At 60.3% G+C, this 17,326-nt stretch overlaps 1 protein-coding gene across 2 annotated transcripts in view; it reads right to left on the minus strand.

Moving 5' to 3' along the window:
* Window positions 1-300: 300 nt before the first annotated feature.
* Window positions 301-17,326, minus strand: part of ECT2 (epithelial cell transforming 2) — a 69,116-nt gene continuing 52,090 nt past the window's right edge. For both annotated transcript variants that reach the window (XM_061575710.1, XM_061575709.1), the window contains 3 exons: window positions 15,576-15,683; window positions 11,149-11,313; window positions 301-2,253 (listed from right to left, as the gene is read on the minus strand). In XM_061575710.1, the coding sequence (XP_061431694.1) occupies window positions 2,161-2,253; window positions 11,149-11,313; window positions 15,576-15,683 (366 nt within the window). In that variant the 3' untranslated portion in view covers window positions 301-2,160. The remainder of the gene's footprint in view (window positions 2,254-11,148; window positions 11,314-15,575; window positions 15,684-17,326) is intronic.

The following is a 17,326-nucleotide window of genomic DNA, read 5'->3' on the forward strand; positions in this document are numbered from 1 at the left end:
ATCTCCCAACACAACAACAGCAGCAGCAACAACAGCCGCGGCTCAATTCAGGAGAAATGCGTCACAACTCGAATCGAGTGCAACCGAGAAACGGTGCTGTTTGTCGCTGACCGCTCGATGCTTTGGGCCAATCGTAGGTCTGTGGCTCAGCAAATGCGTTTAAATAAATAAATCTCCTACCCCCCCCCCCCCCCACAACATCCATAGCCCAGCCAGCGTCAATTGCCACCTTCGGCCTCGCACTGCGCCGGGAGCCCAAACAGGCGTGGGGGTCAGTCGTGTGGTGTGCAGGGTCGTACAACAAAGTTTATTGATGCAGGGTTAAATTCAATTCCCAACGTACGCAACAATAACAACAATAATAATAATAAACGATGATTCGTCTACGTGCGCTACGCGAATATTTATATAAACAACGAGTTGTTGACGGGGGCTGTGTGCGCCATCGCGGCCCAAGCACCCACTGGGTGGCAGAGTCCCCAGAGAAGTCTCAGACAAACCAAAGAGCCCGTGGCCCCTTGCGGGGTGATGGCAAAAGTTGTGTGGAGGGGGGGGGGGCGTTGTTAGAAGAGGGGGGAAGGTAGGGGCTGACCAACCCCCGCCTCTAGAAAATTAGCGCCCCCCCCCTCCCCACGCGTATAACCGTTCAGAACTCACCCAGAAAGCATTGCACACGACGGCCAGCCCCGTCACGGATGGGGCATCGAAACGTCTAAGACATAAGGCGCCGTCTCCCTTGTGCTCATCAGAGCCAGTTTACTTAAGGCACAGAGGCCCTCCGCGCTCAGCTTATCAGACGGCAAGCGTGCCGTGGTGGCACGGTTGGCTGCGTGCGGCGCGAAAGAAGTTCAGCATATACGTAACGTGCGCACACGAAGGTGCCGCCGCCGCAGACACGTTCGATTCACTCCTGATGTCGGTGGCCGTCGAAGAACATCGGGGAACTGCGAGCGTCGGGAGCTGGTGGTGGGGGGAAGTGCGAAGGGTTTCCCGACCAGGTACCCAAAGCCATCAGCTCCCAAACAGGAAAGGGCAGGGCAGAGGAGGGCATCAAATGCAGAGGAGAGAATGCAAGAAGCGGGCAGGGAGAAATCGCGGCCGAGGAGAGGGCAAGACGTGGGATGAGGGCAGGGCAGGGCAGGGCCATCTCAGCTGGAGGCCCCAGGAATGGTGTGGGCAGCATCTCCCCCCCCGGGCAGGGTAGTGCAGGGCCATCTCAGCTGGAGGCCCCAGGAATGGTGTGGGCAGCATCTCCCCCCCCACCCCCCCACCCCCCCTCCCAGAAGAGACCGCCCCGAAGCCACGGTCGCACCCGGCCCCGCCGCTGAAGAAAATAAAAACCGCGCGTGAGCTGCCGAGATGGACGCTCGTCGCTCGCGAACGCGACGCGGCCCCATCAGCGGCGCGCAACACTCGACCAAATGTGGATCAAGAGGCCGTCCCGGGGTCGCGACCCAGAGGCACGGGGTCGCGGAGCCGTGCGGCGCGTCCGGTGCCCGCGAGCGGGAGCCAGGAGCCGGCAGCGGCCGGTTCCCAGGTTCCACCGCGGCCATGCGGGGCCGGGGACCGGAACGGGGATCGATGCGGATCAATGGAGGTCACAGAGTCAACGAGAACCGCCCGAAGTCCGGGGAGTGGGTGGGGGGAGGGGTAGGGGCCAGGTATTGCAGGACCAAGCGACGGCCCGATCTGCACACTGGGGGCGACGTGGGGGGGTGGTGCTGGGGAGAACGCGCGAGGGGGCGGTGGTCCAAGAGTTGTTGACGGTTGGATGCTACTCGTGTTAGGGGGGGGGGGCTCCCAATCCCCGTGAAGGAAGTGTGGAGGAAGACGTTGGGGAGTGGGCCCCCCTCTCTTCCCAAAAGTCAGTGGCTCTTAGTGTGCGAGCACCCTCCCCCCTGCCTGCCACCCCCGCTATCCGCTCAGCCAGATCCTCGTGAATCTGTGCCAGCGGGGAGGGGGGACCGTGGCGCAGGGCACCCCCCGGGTTCTGGAGGTCGGCCGCTGGGCCAGCGTCCGTGGCGGGACGACGGGAAGCTGCGTCGCTTGTGGGCGGCACGGCGGCGGTGGGTCCACGGTGCCGGCGAGGTCTGTAGTGGCGAGGAAAGAGCCCCCCCCCCACCCCGGCTGACGAGGCGAGGGCGATGATGGTGGCGGTGTTCACAGCAGACGGGCTGTCGACTGGCTGATGGTGTGGTGCCTGGGCTTCTCCATTAGCGCCGGCAGGCTCACCAGGGACGGCGAGCGCATGGCCTGCACGCACGCACGAAACAAATATCCCCCCCCACAAATTATTCGGACCGCTTGCACCAAGCGGCGATCGCCTACGAAGGCCGGCGTGGCACACGAGGGGCGGTGGGTCGTGTCGCCGGCCCCCCCCCGTCTTACCCGGCGCCGATGTCGGCAGCACGCCACAGCAGCGGACTCATTTCACCCGAGTCGATTTACGGGAGACCAAACAACCGTTTCAGACGTCCGCCGGTGTCGGCCGTGGCCGGGGAGCCGAATTTGGCTCGCCGGGTTTGTGGCGCAGTGTGCTAACCACTGCGGGGCTGGGAGGGGGTTGATGATGCGTGCATTTCCTCGAGGAACGTGGAACCGCTTGCGCGACAATCAACGCGTCCCTTATTCGTTTGAAGGAGGTTCGAGGTTAAGCTGCACTTTCATTTTCAGACTTTTTGTCATTTGCAACGCGTTTTGCGTCACCGGCGGTTGTTGGCGTCAACTCCGTATTGCCAGCAGCGTAGAATCATCCTTAAGGTCATTTGCGTAGCAACACCTCGCTGCCACATTCTCATCCTCGCCCCCCACCGACTCTCGCCCCCCATCCCTAAACGCTTTGTGGCACTTGAACTTGCCTCTGCGTGCCAGAAGACGCGCATCGCCAGACCGCACGGATCTAACCTACCGTGAATCTCAGCCACTTTCACTTTTTTCCCTTTTCCCCCTTTCCCGGAGGCTTCGTCGCACAACATCTGCTGCCACTCCCCCCCATCCCCGACAGTGCCATCGTTTCGCTGCCATTTTTTAAATACCCAGACTGCCTTGCTTGGCCAACACGTGACTTCACACCGGAGCTGCCAGGTGTTGACTCAATCCGCCGCCGCAAAACTTTACGGAGCGGCGCGTCGCTCTTTTGCGTTTCTCTTCGAACAGAAAAAAATTGCAGGTTAACCTTGAACCACCATCATGAATAACATTAATAATAATCAATTAGTGGATTGAGTCGTGGGTGGGTGAATCATGACACCCAGAGCAAGCGAGGGAGCGGCGTGCGCTGTGATCAGAGACTCGAGTGGCCGTGAACACAAAGGTAAAGGTCCCCCCCGTAGCCTGTGCAGGCTGTTGGGGCAAGTGCGGTGAGCGAGCACCGCACATGATACGCAACTAAGACGAAAATTTACCCTAAAAGCGCTTGCTAGGACCGGCTCAGACATTTGCCAATGTTGTTGGCCGTGAGCGGAAATGTACATTTGGGTTGCTGGGTGCGTGGCACAGTGGCGTTGACCACTGTGCCCCCGCGTGAACGCACGCGCACACATAAACACACAAAGACGAGCGCGCGCACACACGTGAACACGCACACACGTGAACACGCACACGCGTGATGCCCAGTGTGACACACAGAGGGTAAGGGGTGCGCCCAGCCCATTCCGATCCAAAGCACGCACACACACCAAGCGGCGGCGATTTCGTCGCGTCTGTGCCAAGCTAGGTGCACACCGAAGCCACGTGAAATGTCAAAAGCGCACACACCCCAACCTCCACCAGGGTGCAACACGCTCACGCCCCTGGAGGCCAGCTTCTCAAAATCCCAGCTCTCCGCGCTCATCGCCCGTCTACAGCGTCTACGGGGGCTCGGGCGAGCCGGCTCCGATCCACGCTCAGCAACTCGAGCCGGCTCCGAGCAAATTGTCCCGGCCGCGTGCTCAGGATGTCCGTCGAGTCGAGCCTGAGCCCGAGCCGAGTCTCGGCCGAACGGTATCGAGCCTGACCCCGTGAAGAGCCTCGGCCGAGCCGGCGATGCTCGCGCCCCCTGTACGTGTCCCCGCAATGCCTTGCTACTCCGACGTTATGGCGGCCACTTGGCCAAACCCGCTGCTGGACCAAGATCTCCCCAAGTGTGAAGACACACGTGGGTAACGCATCACGTGACCGAATCGCCCGCAACGCGTCCCTCGACCTCGTCGGATCTCGGAAGCTAAGCAGGGTCGAGCTCGGGCTAAGTTTGTTTAGGACGGGCTTCCCGCACACTGCTGACCGGCGTGGTGAACTACGGTCTAAATAACCCTGGGGTGGGAGAGTTTGGGGGAGGGTGGTGGTGGGAGACCGTTATCCAGCAGTCGATTGGCTAACAAAGTGGGGTGACGCAGGGACTCCTTGCCCCCCCCCCCCCCCCCTGCACGCGAAGACGAACGCGCTATGCCGAAACGGAAGCGTCAAGCGCCAAGGGGAAGGCCCGCATTGTGACGTCAGCGCTCACGGCACCGCTGCCACCTGCCTCTCGCCCCGAGCACCACCTCTGTCCCCCCCCCCTGCACCGCCCCCCCCCCATCATCCCCACGACAGAGGGCTTCGGTCACCCTTCGCCAACCTTCCGAGTGACATTTTGGCCCAGACGCTTGACACAAAATACTCTGCCGCCCCCTCCCCCCGCACCCCCCAAAGCGCACGGTACTAGGGGGAGCAACGATGGTCCACTGCTGGATGAGGGGTGGTTCTCCCCACCACGCCGTGTCGGTCTTGGGAGTTGTTTGACCATACTTCGCCACGCCGGCACAGCGGAGGCTTTTGCGAAGCGCGGCGAGACAATGGATTCTGCCGCACTTGCCAGGGATACTAACGCCGCAGCGGCCTACAGCACAAGTATGTAGGCTGAACTTCTTTTGCACCGTACGTAGCCGACCGCGCCAATCGGGGGCGTTTTAATGCCACGTCGTCGCCCATCCGAGCGCTATCCAGGCCTAACCCTGCTTAGAGCTTCCGGCACACGTGACGAGAGCGGGGCGCTTTCCTGGGGCGATTTGGTCGGAAGCGCGACAAACCTAGCCGGGTCAACAAATCACCCAAACCGCAGCGTCACTCCACCCCCTAAACATTAAACTATCATATCTCCCCTCCCCCTACGTGTCAACCCCGTACAAACGAGCTTCGGTGGCTCCATCGCAGGCTTCGGAATAACCTCGGGGGCTGCAGGATAACGGCAGGACATTGCGGAGACCCCCCCCCCCCCCCCCCTACGGAACGGGAGACTCTGCTGCGTGGGAGTTTGAGAAGCTCTTTCGCCGTGGGGGATTGATCTGCCGCGCTCGCACACCGTCACACGTAGGTGACGCGGAACGGCAGGCGCGGCGACGGGCCCCCCGCGTCCCCCGGCTCCCCCGAAGCGCCGGGCGGCGCCGGCGGTGGCATGGTGGCGGAGGGCGCGGCGCGGGGAGAGAACGGGCGCAGGGAGGGGGCGAGGCAGCGGGAAGGGCTCTCCGATCTCCCGCCGCCAGCGCCACCGTTCTCCCCCTCCTCCTCCCCCTCTTCCTCCTCGTCGTCCTCCTCCTCCTCTTCTTCGTCGTCGCGCCGGCTGCTGAGAGAGTTGGAGCGCTGCACCAGTGGCCGGGTCGCCTCGGCGGTGGAGAGGCTCAGCACGGAGTTGGAGCGCGGCAGCTGGCGCCGCGAGCGCGGGGACGAGAGCGGAGGGACAGCGGTCGTCACGCCGCCATCGGGCACCGCGAGTCACCGGCACCAACTTACCGAGCGCCACCACCCCCCCCCCCCGGCCACCACCGTGCACCCCGCACCACCCCGCCGCGCGCACCGCACGTCATCGGCCGCGATCCGTCCGCCGCTGCCGGGTCGAGGCATCCCCCAAGCCGTGGGTGGCCACCTCTCGCGATCAGCCGACCGCCTGCACGCGAGCGGATTTGATCGCTCCGTCTGCGTGGTGGCCGCGCTCCCAGGCGCGTTCCCCTCCCTCTCGGCTGTCGCCAGCCTCCACCGCCACCCCCCCCCCACCACCGTGCACCTCGCTAGGCTCGACCGCCGGCGCGCGTCCCCCTTTTGGCCGTGACGCGTCCTGCCCAGCAGCCAAAGTCACGCCTCTGACCCGCGCACCACGTGCTCCGTCGTCCACGCGCCCCCTTTTGTCGCACCTCACCACTCTCTCCTGGTGACAACCCAGAGAGGGCTGCTTTGCTCGGCGCTGATAATCGATTCCACCACTGACCGCACGGAGGCATAAACCACTGACGGAGCAGAACTGGCTCCGTCGGACTCGCCAGGCCCACCCCCACGGCACAAGCCCCCACTCCCACCTGGCAACCCTTCCTCGGGTGACTCGCCAACCCCAGCCACTGAATAACCACTTCACCTGCTGCTACTGCTTCTGCTATTGCTGCTGCTACTACTATTACCGCTACCCCTGTGACTATTACTGCTGGTGCAGAGGAGGCTGGCCTTAGCTTGTCAATGCTGCTGCTGCTGCTGCCACTTCGAGCTCTCAGTCGATTCGGCCTCCTGACACTCGGCTCTCGGCATCCCTCACGTCACCGCTTCCAGGCCGGGCTAGCGAGCCGGCCAGCGAGCCGGGCCAGCGTGCCGGGCCAGCTGAGCCGGGCCAGCTAGCCGGGCCAGCTAGCCGGGCCAGCTAGCCGGGCCAGCTAGCCGGGCCAGCTAGCCGGGCCAGCGAGTCGGGCAGCTAGCCGGGCCAGCTAGCCGGGCCAGCTAGCCGGGCAGCTAGCCGGGCCAGCGAGTCGGGCCAGCGAGTCGGGCCAGCTAGCCGGGCCAGCTAGCCGGGCCAGCGAGTCGGGCAGCTAGCCGGGCCAGCTAGCCGGGCCAGAGAGCCGGGCCAGCTAGCCGGGTCAGCTAGCCGGGCCAGCTAGCCGGGCCAGCTAGCCGGGCCAGCTAGCCGGGCCAGCTAGCCGGGCCAGCTAGCCGGGCCAGCTAGCCGGGCCAGCTAGCCGGGCCAGCTAGCCGGGCCAGCTAGCCGGCCAGCGGCTCTCTCACTCTCCTCCTCTGCTCTTTCGAGGCCCCAGCGGCGGTCGATGAAGGAGGGGCCGCGCCCGTTTAGCGAGGAGAGGGAGACTTCAAATTGGTCGCAGTGGGCCACCGCCGTGAATGATAACGAGGGGGCCGGCGTGTTTAACATCCTCCGCGGCAACGCTCTGTGCGCGTGCACACGCGAGCGTAACGACGCGTCAATTAACATTCGTGCGCTCGCCCACGCGCCAATCAAATCGTGCACTCGGGCAATTATTAATTAGTTAATCTGCACGCACATTACGTGCCGAAGCTCATTCGTAATTTGCAGACCTTCATCAATCCGCCGATGGACGAATGCACTGGGTTATTCGACTCTGGCCGGTGGCGGGCTGGTAAGTGGTTGAGGATTGAGGAGGGGGTCGCGGATGTGCGCCCGGCAGGACCCGTCCACAGAGAGGACCGGCTGCTCATCCGAGTTCCCGTCCGTGGCCAGGAAGTGAACCTGGGGGTGGCCGGGTTCCGCCGATCGTTGGGGGGGCAACGGAACGAAAATTTTTCGAAATAAAAGGACTCGGATCACGACCCCGATTCAACAAACCGCTGCTGGGGGGGCAGGGGGCGTTTGGACACGTTAATCGCCACTCTCCTTGCGCTTCGCTAATGTCTAGCGGCGCCGCGGTAATCGCGCGGCACGCAACGGCGGCTCCCCCTCTCCGCACAAACGGCTCGCCGGCGTCGCGGAGATGACTGATGCGGAATCATTACACCTCATTACAAGCAAGACGAATACGGGCTGCCACGTGCGAGGCCAACCTGGCGCCGGTCGCCCGCCGCGGGAAGCCCAAGCCTCATGCCCCCCACCCCCACTCCCACGGTGGGGGGGCGGGAGGGGGGGGCGAGCACCCATCTGGAATTAAAATCTATACCCATGCACACGCGACGGATCCCGCCTCATTACAGATCTAATCTGGGCACGTCGTTAGCGGGAGAGCGTGGGGGGGCGGAGGCGGCGGGGGGGGGGAGGCGGGGGGACAGGCGCAATCCCCTACCCCTCCATTCATCACCACCATCACCGCCGCCGCTGCCACCGCCACTCAATCCCGGCCTCGCCTATGATTAAGATTGTAATCCGCAACGGTCGCGCCGCGTCGCCGCGCCGGATTTACGGCGCCCGGCACGCGCGCCAACGTTGCCGCACGGGCTGAGAGCACGCACGCCGTCGGTCATCCTGCGTCATGCCGTGACCGCCAATCGCCGGGCAGCGGCGGCGGCGCGATGGTACGCGCGGCAAGGCCCAGCCAGGCAGCCAGAGGAGCGAGTGTGGCCCATCGGCTTGGGTCCTCCCCATCGCAAGTGCTTCGCTTCTCCACGACGTTGTTCTGATCGCGCTACGGGGACAGGATGGCTGCGTTCGCGAGGGATGAACCTTTCAGATATCACCACAGAGCTACCAAATATCACCACAGAGCCACCAAATATCACCACAGAGCTACCAAATATCACCACAGAGCCACCAAAAATCACCACAGAGCCACCAAATATCACCACAGAGCCACCAAATATCACCACAGAGCTACCAAATATCACCAGAGCTACCAAATATCACCACAGAGATACCAAATATCACCACAGAGCCACCAAATATCACCACAGAGCCTCCAAATATCACCACAGAGCCACCAAATATCACCACAGAGCCTCCAAATATCACCACAGAGCCACCAAATATCACCACAGAGCCTCCAAATATCACCACAGAGCTACCAAATATCACCACAGAGCCACCAAATATCACCACAGAGCTACCAAATATCACCACAGAGCCACCAAATATCACCACAGAGCCTCCAAATATCACCACAGAGCCTCCAAATATCACCACAGAGCTACCAAATATCACCACAGAGCTACCAAATATCACCACAGAGCTACCAAATATCACCACAGAGCCACCAAATATCACCACACAGCCACCAAATATCACCACAGAGCCACCAAATATCACCACACAGCCACCAAATATCACCAGAGCTACCAAATATCACCACAAAGCCACCAAAAATCACCACAGAGCCACCAAATATCACCAGAGCCACCAAATATCACCACAGAGCTACCAAATATCACCAGAGCCACCAAATATCACCACAGAGCTACCAAATATCACCAGAGCCACCAAAAATCACCACAGAGCCACCAAATATCACCACAAAGCCACCAAATATCACCACAGAGCCACCAAATATCACCACAGAGCTACCAAATATCACCAGAGCCACCAAATATCACCACAGAGCCACCAAATATCACCACAGAGCTACCAAATATCACCACGGAGCTACCAAATATCACCACAGAGCTACCAAACATCACCACAGAGCCACCAAACATCACCACAGAGCCACCAAAGATCACCACAGAGCTACCAAATATCACCACGGATCTACCAAATTATCAGAGCTACCAAATATCAACGAGCTACCACCGAGGTGATTTCAATTGACGTCTGGTCCACACAGTAGCGCGGGCGGGCGGGGGCAGCACTGATCTCCTTCATCTGGGAGCGCCTCTCGTGGTGGCCGCTGCCGACTGCACCGGTCACAGCCCAAGCCCCCCTCCCCGTGGCTCTCGCCAGCCAACGCGTTCAACCGAAACCTCAAAACCGTCGCTCGCCGACTCCCCAGCCGTATGGAGACGAGCGACGTTGCCCCCCCTCCTGCCCACCTGCCCGCCCGAAGAGCCAACTCGTGGAATTTCTTACGGATTTTTTTCCTCCCCCATCGCACGCTCCCGTAAAACGGGACAAACTCGGAATGACACTTACACAAGCCCAGTCCAAACTCATTTTCTGGTTCCGCGGGTTCAGAAAATCCCCCTCCGCCGACCTGCAAGTCCTCCGTGATCCGAAGCGCGACTGCCAAACGTGAGCCCAGCCAGGGCTCGCGTCTGATCCCCCTCCCTAATGGAATCCAATCCGACCGCAAATCAACTACAAGATTGTCTTTACCGCCCGCTCGGTCCCGTGGCGGCGGCGGCATCCAACAAACCCCCCCCCCCCCCCGGCCACGCCGTCCACCCTCGCCGTCCATCCACGCTTCTCGCCTCGCTCCCCAGCCCCCACAACCGCCGCCACAACCGCCGCCCCGTTTCCCCGCTGCACGTGCGTCACGCGCCGGCTCGCGCCGGGGATGGATGGATGGAGCGAGAGGTTAGCGTTTCGCGGTGTCGGAGACGGCCCTCAAACGGCACACACGCACACACAGACTCGCGCGCGAACCACTCGGTAAATCTAAAAACGGGCCGCCGCCGCCTCCGCCGCCGCCGCTGCACCTTCACCGAGATGTTCGATCGTTGCTCTTTGCCGGATCCCGGCAGGGGGTGAATTTTTTTCCCCGTAGAGCCAACGGCGTTCGTAGCGCGGTTGTGAAGCGAACAACCAGAGGTGCTCCCGTTGGGGCAAGCGCTGTTGGCGAGCGCCTATTAAGGCCGGCACGGCACACGAGCAGGTGGTGTGGTCGGGACCACGCCCGGCCGCCTTTGTCTCTCCAGCAGTGATGTTAACACGCCGCCAACAACGTGCCCGTTCAAGGCCCAGTCGACCTAGGGGAGGGGTCCAGGACTGGTTCCGATGTTTGTCGTCGGCGTTGGCTTTGAGCGGCAATCGAACCGACTCGCCCTGAACGCGCCCCAATCTCGTCAGGCCTCGCAAGCTAAGCAGGCTGGCAGCCCGCTTCTTCTTTGCGACCACCACCAGCGCCTAGCCAGCTGTTGCAGGCGTACGGTTGCGGCGACGAGGTGGGGTGGCGCTGAGGAGTCGGTGGTGGTGAGGAGGAGGAGGAGTGGGTTGTGGTGTTGTGTTGGTGGCAGAAAGGATGGGTGGGGGTGGCGGTGATAGAGAGGAAGGAGGCGGAGTGAGTGAGTCACTGTGAGAGTGAGTGAGTGAGTCACTGTGAGAGTGAGTGAGTCACTGTGAGAGTGAGTGAGTGAGTCACTGTGAGGGTGAGTGAGTAAGTCACTGTGAGAGTGAGTGAGTGGTTGAGTGAGTGACCGTGAGAGTGAGTGAGTCACTGTGAGAGTGAGTGAGTGAGTCACTGTGAGAGTGAGTGAGTGAGTCACTGTGAGAGTGAGTGAGTCACTTTGAGAGTGAGTGAGTCACTGTGAGAGTGAGTGAGTCACCGCGAGCGTGAGTGAGCTGGTGTGCCGGCGACCCATCGACCAATCCTTGTGTCCTTCGAAGCCCCCCGGGGAGCGGCCCCCGTCACCGGACTGCGGGGGGCTGCCCGCGCGGGCCCGCTGCGCGGCTTGCTTGGGCGTCTTCGAGAAGGAGAAGGCCCGGGTCACCTGACCGGGAGGGGAGGGGCGGGGTGGACACGAGTTCACGACCGCGGTCTGCGTGGGCCGTTTCGTGAAGTGTACCTCCCCCCCCATGGCACATGGGGGAGGGGGGGGGGAATGTGCGGGACGCCGTGGCCAACTTGGGACGCTCGGTGGCACCCCCAGCCTGGGTGTCACCGAGTCGCGGTGTGACGCAGTGTGACGCTGTGATATGATGACTCAATGTGACGCGGTGTGACGTGGTGTGATGTGGTGTGACGTGGTCTGACGCTGTGATATGGTGTGACGCTGTGATATGGTGTGACGCTGGGTGACGCTGGGTGACGCCACGTGACGTGGTGTGACGCTGTCTCAGCGATAGCGCGATCACCGCTCGCTGGAGAGGTGTGTGGCATGAGCCCGGCGGCCGCCCTGGTAAATACTGCAGTGTGTACTAACCATGAAGTATGCGCACCGTCCACTTAGCAACACACCCGCTTGGGTAAAACCACCGAGAAACACGACCCCCTACTAGGCCACAACACACCTGTCTGTGAAACATCGTGGTGTTTTGATAGCCTACAGGAATGGAGCAAATTCCAAATGTCACCAATTATTATATTTAATGCACCCAATCTCGTCAGAAGCTAAGCAGGCTTTGAGTCTGGATCAGTATTTGGTCGGGTGAGCACCGGGGGCTTGCCAGGTGTTGTAGGCGGGGAGGAGGGCGGGCGGGGGAGCTGTGAGGTGTGACGAGGTGGAGACGGTGCGGCTTACGCTGCGAGCGAGCGCAGAGAAGGCCGTGCATCAGAACCGGCGGGGGAAGACTATTCATGCAGGCCACACACGCACGCATGCACATATATAACACGGCGCGCACGCACGCGCACACACACACACCCGGGCGCGCTCACACACACTTCCCGCTCGACCCCCGCATCATAAAAATAAATAAAGGATGGAGATGCCCGTGGGACGGCAGCGGTGCTATTTACGAGGCAGCTCACGGCCTCGTAAAGGCTCTCAAGGCGCCCGCTGCCCGGCAGCTCTGCTGGCCCAGATTAAACCTGGCAAGGCCCCCCCCACCCACCCCCCTAAATCCTTTGGGACCCCCCCTCCTCCCCTTCCCCCTCCCCCCGCTAGCGCCATATCGTGAAGAGGACATTGGTGGCAGGAAATTGCGGCCCGTGGTGCTCGCCATTCCGATCACTCGCAGAACAGTGTTGATGCCCCCCCCCTAACCCAAAACTACAGAATAGCCCGCACACACATGGACATCTCTTGACGTGACCTCGGGTCCACATGGCGGGAGGCAGCGGTCTCCCCGACTGAACCTGACGCTGACGCTTCGTGGCGTGAGTGCCGAGGCGATAATGACGATTCTCAAGTCGCTGGGTGACCGGCTTTAGACCACGAACTCCCTGCGTTTGGGAATCCGGTTTAAAATGGCAGCAGGCCGAAACCTGGATTCAAACCCAGGCCCTCTGCTGTGACCGGCACAGCCTTGTGACCTCTAAGACAGATTGCCAAGCGGGGCTTTGGTCACGTGATTCAATTCAATCCCCGTGCAAGCGAACTTAGCGAGGGCGCTCGACGGCCTCTTCGAATCATCGACGAGGCGTCTCGACTATTCACGACGTGCGAAAATGACGTGCAAACCGTCGCTCGATGCAGCGTGCGGGCAAAGAGCGCGCGGCCGAACCGGCGAGAGTAGGAGACTGAAGGTAAAAAGTCAGGGGGGGGAGGGTGGGGGCAAACTACGACTCCATCAAAACTTTCCAAGGATTGAACCGCGCCACCGATCGGTGACAAATCACCGGCTCGCTATTGGGATGCCGTCGCCGTGGCTAAAGGCTGCGGCCGTGGAGTTTCAACGAAATAAAAAAAAATCGAAATCAAATCGACGCCTTAATCTCGCGCAAGCTGCAAATTCAAGCCTCGGGTGAACGCTTGGAGAGATGTGGGGGGACTCAAACGCACTGGGGTTAAGGCGCTGCCTTTATTTCCCCCCCCGATCGCAAAGTGGACGCACGTCACGCGCTCTACGTCCGGTGAGAGAAGGGCACAGAAGGCCCTGAAACGCTCGGCCGACGAAAATGTTCAATTTGAAACATTTTCCAAAATTCTAAATGAAAACTTTTAAACGGTTAGTTAACTTTTTTTGTTATCTACAAAAAATGGCCTACACAATTAGAAAGCAGACTTCTAATGACCTCCAAAAGGCAAAACGACTATCATGACGTAAGTAACAATTAAAAAGAATTCAATCACGTGACCAAAGCCCCGCTTGGCACTCCGGCCCGGGTGCACAGAAGCAGTGCTTTGTGGGTAGCGACTCCGATGGGACAGCGAGAGAGAGAGGGGGGGGGGCGCTGGGTGGGCAGTAACCGTCTCTGAAGCTCACTCTTCCGCACGCGCGTCCGGCGCCTGCGGGCGACTGCTTCGTGATTGAACAAATCACGGAGTCCTACGGACGTCGGCGCCTGTGTGTGTATGGAAAATGAATATTTTGTTGTTTAATTTTTTTTTTACGAAAGGCTTTTATTTACTTATTTACGGCGAGGTGCCACGCCCCACGTCCACCCCCACTCTTTTCCGCAAATTAGTGAGAATTTTTTTTTTCAGCTTTCCTCCCCGCACCGCGGCCGCCAAATTTGACAAAAAAAAAAGAGAGAGAGCTTAATGTCAGGGCCTTTCCTTGTGTAAAGATCCACGGCTGGCTTATAAACGATCGATGGTCGGAGAGGGTGGGGGGGGGTTGGGGGGGTTGGGGGGGGGGATAACATTTCCCACGGCCGTGTCTCGGCAAAAAAGAGGTTTTCACCTCGTTTTACACGAAAAGGTTCCAGCACATCTGCCCCGACGGTCCGGACAACGGCGGTGGCACCGGGCCGAGCCGTGGCTTGCTGCAAAGGCTTTGCGGTTCCAACTCCCCACGGCCACCCCTCCCTGGTTAATGCTGGCGGGTTTAATAACCATGAACGTACCACGGCACGCCCACCCCTCCTCCGATTCACGGTGCACGTTAAAGATCCCGTCACGTAATTCTAAAAAGTGTTGGGGGCGCCACGCGATCCGGTGTCACGGTCCGAATTTGGTTGAATGAAAATAAAATAAAGACCCATTCATTACTCGATTGGGAATCGACGTCGCAACATCGCCCATCGACTGAGGAACTTAGTCGGACCCTCCGCAGTAAGTCGATAAATATCGCCCACATAACTTAGCAAACGCAGAAATACACGGGAGGTAACGACGGGAGGGAATGGGAGACGGACCGAGTCAGGAAACGAGAGGAAAGAAGCAACCCACCCAGCCAGCTGCCCACTGAGCTAACCACCCAACCACTCACCCAGCCAACCACTCAGCCAGCCACCCAGTCAGCCACCCAGCCACTCACCCAGCCAGTCACTCAAACAGACACCCACCCACCCAGCCAGCCACTCAAATAGCCACCCACCCAACCAGTCACCCAGCCAGCCACTCAAACACCCACCCACCCAGCCACTCACCCAGCCAGCCACCCAACCACACACCCACCCACCCACTCAAACTGACCCACCCACCCGCTCACCCACCCACCAACTCACTAATCCACCTGCCAGCTTACCTACCTACCCACCCACGAGGGGAAGCAACTTGGTGGCTCGCCGACACAGCGGAGTTGACAAGGAACGTTTTTTAGGAGAGCCGAGAAAACGGCGAGGGAGGTTTCGGGGGGGGGGGGGACGGAGGCCCATTGTGGAATAGACCAGAAGCGTCCGCTCCGTCGCGTGGACATCAGGGGAGACGCGTCGGCGGGCGAGGTCACAACGCAAGCGCTATCTCCGGACGCTGCGGTGCCTCGTGCAAACAGATCTTGTTTACCCGTGACAACGGCGCTGCCGTACAGCGGTCGGCGAGCGCGACGCTCGCTCCGCAGCGACGAGATAGCAGTCGTCGCAATCGTCCTCATCGTGAGCCAGCCATGTGTGGCAGGTGAGTGACAGGTGTGTGTGTGGCCTGTCTAGTGTGTGGTTAGTGTGTGGTCAGTGTGTGTGTGTGGTGGGTGTGGTCAGTGTGTGTGAGAGGTGTGTGTCGTGTGCGCGGTCTGTCGTGTGACAGGTGTAGGTGGTGTGTGGTTGGGGTGTGTTTGTGTGTGGTAGGTGGTGTGACGGCTGTGTGTGTTGTGGCAAGTGTGGTGTGGCGAGCGTGCAGTGGCGAGTGCGGCGAGTGTGGCGTGGCAAGTGTGGTGTGGCAAGTGTGGAGTGGCAAGTGTGGAGTGGCAAGCGTGGAGTGGCGAGCGACACCTTCTTTGACGTCTTCTTGATGGCACGGGAGGCGCGGCTCAGCGTGCTGTCCACTGCTCGTGTGCTCACGTCGATCGCGACTGGGTTGATCGGATAAATCAGACTCTCCTGCCACACACACACACAGATACACACACACAGATACACACAGAGATATACACACACAGATCCCCCGTGTAGCCTACGCCTGACACACACATAGATACACAAACACACAGATACAGACACAGACCCCCCGTGTAGCCTAAGCCTGACACACACACACACAGATCCCCCGTGTAGCCTACACCTGACACACACACAGATACACACACAGAGATACACACACACAGATACAGATCCCCTGACACACACATAGATACACAAACACACAGATACAGACAAAGACCCCCCGTGTAGCCTAAGCCTGACACACACACACAGATCCCCCTTGTAGCCTACACCTGACACACACACAGATACAGATACACACACACACACAGATACAGACACAGACCCCCCGTGTAGCCTAAGCCTGACACACACACACAGATACACAAACACAGATACACACACACAGATACACACACAGATATAGACACAGACCCCCCGTGTAGCCCAAGCCTGACACACACACACACAGATACACAAACAGATACACACACAGATACACACACAGATACACACACAGATACAGACACAGACCCCCCGTGTAGCCTATGCAGATCATTGGGCAGAGTGCCGTCAGCGAGAACCGATGAAGGCCAGCGCGGCGGTGTAGTCAGGTGGTGTGGTCAGGTGGTGTGGTCAGGTGGTGTGGTCAGGTGGTGTGGTCAGGTGGTGTGGTCAGGGGGTGTGGTACTGCGTGTGTGCGCGTACTGTGTGCGCGTGTATTGTGTGCGTGTGTACTGTGTGCGCGTGTGCGTACTGCGTGTGTACTGTGTGTGTGCGTGTACTGTTTATGTGCGTGTACTGCGTGTGTCTACTGCGTTTGTGCGTGTACTGCATGTGTACTGCATGTGTGCGCGTAATGTGTGCGTGTGTGCGTGTGTACTGTGTGCATGTGTGCGCGCTACTCGGCAGGCAGGTTGCCTCCTCGTGCGGTGTCTCGCTTTGCCGCGCCCCTTCGGTTTTGCACCGCATCTACTACGACTACCACCGCCGCCGCCGCCGCACCGAACTCGGGCGGCCGTTCACAAGCACGGCGAGCCGGGACGACGCACGGTTCAGGATCGCCAAGAGCCGAGCGGGCGGCGACTTGGCGAGCAACTGCACGCGCGACTCGCGTTCACGTGCGACTCGCGTTCACGTGCGACTCGCGTTCACGTGCGACTCGCGTTCACATGGGACGAGCGCTCGGGGTTAACGCTCCGGTCCACTCCCCCCGTTTAGCGAAAGGGACCCCCCCCCCCACCACCCTCATTCCGATTCTCATCCATCGACTGGAAGCGTTAATTTTAGTTTCCCCGCCTCCCCCCCGAACATAGACAGCCTTCGGTAGGGCAGCGGCGGTGTAACCTAACCGCGACCAATTAGAACCAATAACCGAGTGTGAGAAATTGTACGTGCTCCGAGGGTGATAATTGACCAAGTTTCCCACCAATTAAATATCTCGATCTGTATTCCAATTGCACGTGCGATCGCATACGCGAACGCCGGCCGCCGACACGTGCGCGTGCTCGATCGAGCGCGTGTTATCAGACGACGCGCGAGCGAGCGAGCGAGCGAGCGGTCACAAGCGCGCACCTGCCCACGCGCGCTCTGCTCGCGCG

Source organism: Lethenteron reissneri, chromosome 58, assembly GCF_015708825.2.
Source record: "Lethenteron reissneri isolate LAM-NWPU_2019-01 chromosome 58, ASM1570882v1, whole genome shotgun sequence".
Lineage (NCBI taxonomy): Eukaryota > Metazoa > Chordata > Hyperoartia > Petromyzontiformes > Petromyzontidae > Lethenteron > Lethenteron reissneri.